General features: G+C 43.4%; 1 protein-coding gene across 1 annotated transcript in view; it reads left to right on the top strand.

Moving 5' to 3' along the window:
- Window positions 1-420: 420 nt before the first annotated feature.
- cnn1b (calponin 1, basic, smooth muscle, b) overlaps window positions 421-7891 on the top strand; it is a 28922-nt gene continuing 21451 nt past the window's right edge. Inside the window, exon 1 of the mRNA XM_084329920.1 lies at window positions 421-696. Within this exon, the coding sequence (XP_084186046.1) occupies window positions 637-696 (60 nt within the window). The 5' untranslated portion in view covers window positions 421-636. The remainder of the gene's footprint in view (window positions 697-7891) is intronic.

The following is a 7891-nucleotide window of genomic DNA, read 5'->3' as shown; positions in this document are numbered from 1 at the left end:
ACTGCAAGGATGAGAATTACATCGAATGGCACCGAACGCGTTGTCTTATCTTTGAAAGATGTGAGTGTGTGAACCACCGCAATCCGCTATATAATGTGACAATGACAACACACCGACAGGAAAATGAACTATAATAATAATAATAATAATAATAATAATAATAATAATAATAATAATAATAATAATAATAATAATAATAATAATAATAATAATAATAATAATAATAATTAAAAAAAAACGCACGACACAAACGAAATGCATATTCTCGGCAGAGAAACGGCTGGAAGGTGGAAACAGTGACAGTGATCAGAGTGTAATGCCGGAGCGGTGACATCATCCCGATGGAGAGGGAGGAGGAGGAACTCGCAGATGGGAAGAGTTTAAAACAGAATCTGGAAAGTGTTGGAAAGTTGTCCTTACTCGGCTTCATCGCAGCGAGCTGTACGGCGATCTGAGAGAGGAAGATATACCTGTTGTTGCAATTATCCACGGATCTGTCTCCACAGGAACACAGGACTTGCACCCCTTTTCTCACCAGGACAAGAGAGAGAGAGAGAGAGAGAGACACAAGAGACCCGCCTCTCCATTTTAAAGGTCCCCTTCATCTCTACTACAGTGAATTAGCCAAAGAGGATAATGTCACTGCACTTCAGGAGCGGACCAGCCTTCGGACTCTCTGCCGAGGTCAAGAGTAAGGTAGGTCTGTGTGTACTTTCATTATAACGGGATCGTTGTTGTTGTGACACTGGTGTTATAATGTAACAGTTACATACATCAGTGATGGACCTGGACCCCCAGACGCGTAACGGGACGCGGCCAGGAGGATGCTGTTGGCACCTGACGCACCCAGGCCTCTAGTGTCCGTGCGGACAGGAGAGGCTTCTCTCTCTCTCTCTCTCTCTCTCTCTCTCTCTCTCTCTCTCTCTCTCTCTCTCTCTCTCTCTCTCTCTCTCTCTCTCTCTCTCTCTCGAATCACACGCTGCTTCCTAGAGTTAGTTGCTGGAAGTCTTGCTTGTTACAATCGCAACAAAAGTCAACAATAATTGCCACGACTATTCATATACACACACAAAGTACAGTCAGGGTGGGGAAACACTCGCTAAACTTGGTCGTTTTATTAAATACCCAACAACAACGAATACATGATTAGATCTATGTCTATCACCAGAACATCCTAATGTTATGGCATCATCCATCTTGGATGTAAAGCCATCTGTACCCCCCCCCCTCTCACACACACACACACACACACACACACACACACACACACACACACACACACACAACAACAACAACAACGAAATAAGATGAAACATCTGTCATAATCTCTGGTGTCAGCTGGTGCTCCATGGGGAGCTGTCATCACAGCAGCAGTCCTGGTTAGGGAGGTTCTTCGAAGCCCGGGACGTGTTTGAAGGTTCATCACTCCATCATGCTTAGTGTTGCTGTGTCACAACAGAGGACAGCGTGTTATGGCAATATGGCAGGTGATGGAGTGAGTCACAGCACTGCTGCTGCTGCTGCTGCTGATGAGAGAGAAGACATCCAGAGGATAGATACTGTCCCCAAGTCACTGTCACTGAGATGTTGTTATGCAGAGGATAGACTGTCCCCAAGTCACTGTCACTGAGATGTTGTTATGCAGAGGATAGACTGTCCCCAAGTCACTGAGATGTTGTTATGGATCAGAGGATAGACTATCCCCAAGTCACTGAGATGTTATTATCCAGAGGATAGACTGTCCCCAAGTCACTGAGATGTTGTTATCCAGAGGATAGACTGTCCCCAAGTCACTGAGATGTTATTATCCAGAGGATAGACTGTCCCCAAGTCACTGAGATGTTATTATCCAGAGGATAGACTGTCCCCAAGTCACTGAGATGTTATTATCCAGAGGATAGACTGTCCCCAAGTCACTGAGATGTTGTTATCCAGAGGATAGACTGTCCCCAAGTCACTGTGATGTTATTATCCAGAGGATAGACTGTCCCCAAGTCACTGTCACTGAGATGTTATTATCCAGAGGAGAGACTGTCCCCAAGTCACTGAGATGTTGTTATCCAGAGGATAGACTGTCCCCAAGTCACGGTGATGTTGTTATCCAGAGGATAGACTGTCCCCAAGTCACTGTGATGTTGTTATCCAGAGGATAGACTGTCCCCAAGTCACTGAGATGTTGTTATCCAGAGGATAGACTGTCCCCAAGTCACTGAGATGTTGTTATCCAGAGGATAGACTGTCCCCAAGTCACTGTGATGTTATTATCCAGATGATAGACTGTCCCCAAGTCACTGAGATGTTGTTATGCAGAGGATAGACTGTCCCCAAGTCACTGAGATGTTGTTATGCAGATGATAGACTGTCCCCAAGTCACTGAGATGTTGTTATGGATCAGAGGATAGACTATCCCCAAGTCACTGAGATGTTATTATCCAGAGGATAGACTGTCCCCAAGTCACTGAGATGTTGTTATCCAGAGGATAGACTGTCCCCAAGTCACTGAGATGTTATTATCCAGAGGATAGACTGTCCCCAAGTCACTGAGATGTTATTATCCAGAGGATAGACTGTCCCCAAGTCACTGAGATGTTATTATCCAGAGGATAGACTGTCCCCAAGTCACTGAGATGTTGTTATCCAGAGGATAGACTGTCCCCAAGTCACTGTGATGTTATTATCCAGAGGATAGACTGTCCCCAAGTCACTGTCACTGAGATGTTATTATCCAGAGGAGAGACTGTCCCCAAGTCACTGAGATGTTGTTATCCAGAGGATAGACTGTCCCCAAGTCACGGTGATGTTGTTATCCAGAGGATAGACTGTCCCCAAGTCACTGTGATGTTGTTATCCAGAGGATAGACTGTCCCCAAGTCACTGAGATGTTGTTATCCAGAGGATAGACTGTCCCCAAGTCACTGAGATGTTGTTATCCAGAGGATAGACTGTCCCCAAGTCACTGTGATGTTATTATCCAGATGATAGACTGTCCCCAAGTCACTGAGATGTTGTTATGCAGAGGATAGACTGTCCCCAAGTCACTGAGATGTTGTTATGCAGAGGATAGACTGTCCCCAAGTCACTGAGATGTTGTTATGCAGAGGATAGACTGTCCCCAAGTCACTGTCTTTGAGATGTTGTTATGCAGAGGATAGACTGTCCCCAAGTCACTGTCACTGAGATGTTGTTATGCAGAGGATAGACTGTCCCCAAGTCACTGTCACTGAGATGTTGTTATGCAGAGGATAGACTGTCCCCAAGTCACTGAGATGTTGTTATGGATCAGAGGATAGACTATCCCCAAGTCACTGAGATGTTATTATCCAGAGGATAGACTGTCCCCAAGTCACTGAGATGTTGTTATGCAGAGGATAGACTGTCCCCAAGTCACTGAGATGTTATTATCCAGAGGATAGACTGTCCCCAAGTCACTGAGATGTTATTATCCAGAGGATAGACTGTCCCCAAGTCACTGAGATGTTATTATCCAGAGGATAGACTGTCCCCAAGTCACTGAGATGTTATTATCCAGAGGATAGACTGTCCCCAAGTCACTGAGATGTTGTTATCCAGAGGATAGACTGTCCCCAAGTCACTGTGATGTTATTATCCAGAGGATAGACTGTCCCCAAGTCACTGTCACTGAGATGTTATTATCCAGAGGATAGACTGTCCCCAAGTCACTGTGATGTTATTATCCAGATGATAGACTGTCCCCAAGTCACTGTGATGTTATTATCCAGATGATAGACTGTCCCCAAGTCACTGAGATGTTGTTATGCAGAGGATAGACTGTCCCCAAGTCACTGAGATGTTGTTATGCAGAGGATAGACTGTCCCCAAGTCACTGAGATGTTGTTATGCAGAGGATAGACTGTGCCCAAGTCACTGTCTCTGAGATGTTGTTATGCAGAGGATAGACTGCACCCAAGTCACTGAGATGTTGTTAAAGTCCTCATCCATGCTGTGAAGGAGTGATGTCGGCTATGTCCTGGATGCTAGTGGCGTCCCCCCCCCCCCCTCTGCTAGTGTTTACTCACACACAGACAGGGTCTTGTAGTAACAGATTACATGTAAGTGGATTACAGTAGTTCAATTACCAAAAGAATGCAGTGACTGTATCAGTTCCAGTTACTGAGAAAAACGTGAAATACTACTTGAATAAAAGTAGGGATTACTTGTTGGATTACTCAGAATTGTGTTTGAGAGGGGAACAGACTTTCTGATGGTGAGACTATAAGAACACACATTTCATTACACTTTTAAATAACGTTAATCATGACTAGATGATAATAACGTTATTCAAATTAACGTAAGTGAGCCTCCCACGCGTTACTCCTCGCCACTGAGAGATCGAGCTGCGCAGGTGAAAAGATGCGACTGCTGTTACCTCAAGTACCGGAGGGGACTTGTGCTATGTATGACTTAGTCCACATTGCAGCTGGCTTGTGGGAGGCAAGAAATAGCGTTCGTGACAGGGGAGGGTTGAATTGGATGATGCGAAATTGGGATGGGAGAAAATATAGAAAATGGGAGAAAAAGTGGATCAAAAAAAATATATATATATATTTGATTTATTTTTATTTTTAAATATTTTTTATTATTATTATTATAATATAATATAATAAGAAATAAAATAAGAAATAACAATTCAGTACATTTATATCTGTGTTAATTTGTTACATTTTGTTTCACTAAGTTAGGAAAGTAATGTTTTAAGTCAAGCCTGATGTTGCCTTGCACAAAAGAATGATCCCAGTCTCTTCCACACAGTGAGGCATACAGTTTATTAATTGAACAATGAGTATCGGATCGGTACTCGGTATCGGACGATACCCAAAAAACCAAGGTATCGGTATTGGGACTGAGAAAGTCGGATCGGTGCATCCCTACAACCATTACTACTGGTCATCAGTCACACTGGCCATATTCAGAGATGGAACATGAAGGCAGAATCCGTAATGCCGCCAAACAGCGACCTCTAGGCGAAGGAGCCCGGCTTGGTGATGGACTGTGTCGACATGTTTTGTTTCGGTCTGACGTGTGGGTTGGAGTTGAGTGGGGATGGGGGGGAGGGGTTACTATTGCTAGCCGAATGTTTGCTCTGCCAAGAGAGGTCTGGAGAAGTTCCCTGTATGATACAGTAAGTTACTAAACTCCAACCCACGCATCAGACCCCAAAACAAAAAAAAATTAACAAATAGGTTGCTGTTTGACGACATGGACCTCTCACCCGTTCACGTCATTATGGAGAGAACTGGTCTTTTCCTGTCCCGTTTGCTAGTAATGTTGCCCTTGATGCTGCATGTGGGGTTCATGGGTAAAGGATTTTATGTTTTGTTTTTACGTTCCAATTTTTACCAGCCAAATTGCTAATAACCCGAAATGACCGGATGTTGCAGAGAATGCACTGGTGACGTCGGGTGACCTGGCCTGCGATGCTAAGCTAGTTTTGGCTAGTCGATTTCTCCTTTTTTTAGACTGCCGCTTAAAGTTCGAAATCCCCTGCCTTATCAGAGAGAGAAATGTATATCAGGAGGCTTTGTTTACGGGACCACAGCTGCATGGACCACAGACGAAGCTAGGATCTATTAATAGTACATTCTTTTTCCTCTAGCCGCAGAAAAGACTCTGGAAAAGACAGAAAATACGTCACTCATGAGGGAATTACAGATTCTACCTCCAACAAATGGCCAAAAATGTCAACAAAATTCTAAAATTGCTCTGAATAGAATAGAATAGAAAGCCTTTATTTGTCATTGCACAGCAGTACAACAGAATTTAGTGCAATCCCTCAGTGGTACATATAATATAGGTAAAAACGCCAGCAACAATCAACACACACATGGGAATAATACATAAAGTATAAATAAATATACATATATGTAGTCTGTATATTGTCTGTATATTTCACTAGTCAATCATACCATCAGAGTTCAGCAGTATTGCACTTAGCCAGGAGATTATTACACAAATATTATTATTGCACAGATGTTAGTGTACAGTCCAAGGATATTATCCACAGTAACATGGTTCAGTTGTCTGGGGAGGGACCTGTATACATTGTACTACATATATCAATGGGAAGCTTAGTGGATAAAAAGTGCAGTACCAAGCAGGGCTATTTTACCTAGAGGTCACTGTTTGACTGTGTTACAGATTCTACCTTTAATCCTCCTAGCGTTTTCTACTGAGCCAGTAAAACCTCCAACCATATTCAATGGAGAAACACAAAGAGTTTTCCCTGACGAGGGACAATGACATCATCAAGCCCTATGTGACAAAAAGAAATAAACTTTTGGGTGTCATTAACTTTTCCATCCAATCCAGTTAGTGCTTTTGTCTTTATTGAGGCCGAATGAAAGACGGAGTATGGGAGGGGGAGGGGGGGGGGGGGCACACAGAGAAAGCTCTGGCGGGGATTCGATCCCAGGCCTTCAGGCTAGAGGTACCGAATGAATACTCCGATCCGAGGCCACCGTCACAGTGCCAGTGGGCACGATGTCATCAGAGAGGGGCAGAGATGGAACAGACTGAGAGGTAACCAGCTAATGCTACCTCCTTTTAAGGCCTGGCCGTGTTCCATCCTGCACCCCGAGACAGTGTCCCCACTCTAAACAGTTTACAGAGGAATCAGGGCTGACAAAACACTGCCCAGACGGAACGCAGGTGGACGGGCCGGGGTCTGATAGGACAGGAGCGTGACACGCCATGGCAGCTATTCACAGGACGGGACGGGGTCTGATAGGACAGGAGCGTGGCTACTTTTCCTAATGAATGTTAACAAAAAGAAAACAACAACGTGCAAACAAGTATTATGGTATTTCCATAATTTTCTGGTTACTGTCGTCATGGCAACAACCAAAAGATTATGGAAATACCATGATATATAACCATTGGTTTGAATTGGATTATATACCATGGTATTATTTAAGTACAAACGTGGTACCATGGCAATATATGACCATGGCAGTACCCTGGTAAATTAAATAAATTATTCATTGCTACCATGCTAAAACTGGACCATCAAACTACCATGATCACGTTTTGTAAGGGAAGAGATAGGGATCATATCAATAACTCTGTAGGGTACAGAGGTTCAAATCCATTTGAAACATGAAAATCTGAATGTCTGTGCAGTGGTTACATGCTACCATACAGCTATTATGTAAGGGATAATGTATAGCTACGAGGTCATTGTCGCAAAATAATTGACCGACACGGAGTTTAAAATACCTAGGCGCCTCGCCGAGGTGTTATAAACGTCAGTGAAGGTCAATTATTTTGCGACAATGACCGAGTATAGCTTAGCTATACATTATCCCGCTTATTACATGGCTAACTTACTAACAATATACCTAATTAATTTTACACCATCGACAAGACGAGATCAAATGCAGACGCAGTTGTTCTGTGGCTCTGTCAGCCCAAATAAAGTGATTATTATTATCGCCGGCAGGTGTGTCTGATTGCACTGATCCAGTGTGTGTCAGTGGTGCTTGATTGCTCCAGCTGCGAAAAACAATAATCACCGGTGATTATTGCGCGTTGCCCATGGCAGCGGTCAGTTATCGAAAAATAATTCACCGCTGTCAGGGGCTATTGACCAATCACAATCAAGCATTTCGGCGAATATTAAAACGCCATGTAATAACTACATATAATACATTTGTTTACACTCCTCCACGTCTCGCCTGGTGATTTCACTTGTTTCTGCAAGCTAGCATCGGTTCCACTGTGGATCGTGACCCGAAATGGGCGCTGGTCCTGTTTCTGATAAGTAATATTTGGGCTTCTAATTTAGGCCGGAAAATATTTGAAAACAGGTTGTTATTAAATACAGATTAGATTACAGATTGGTGGATGGTTCTATTTCAATACTTCTGACTCATAG

Source organism: Notolepis coatsorum, assembly GCF_963971535.1.
Source record: "Notolepis coatsorum genome assembly, chromosome: 14".
Classification (NCBI taxonomy): domain Eukaryota; kingdom Metazoa; phylum Chordata; class Actinopteri; order Aulopiformes; family Paralepididae; genus Notolepis; species Notolepis coatsorum.
This window is presented reverse-complemented; position numbering and strand designations above follow the sequence as displayed.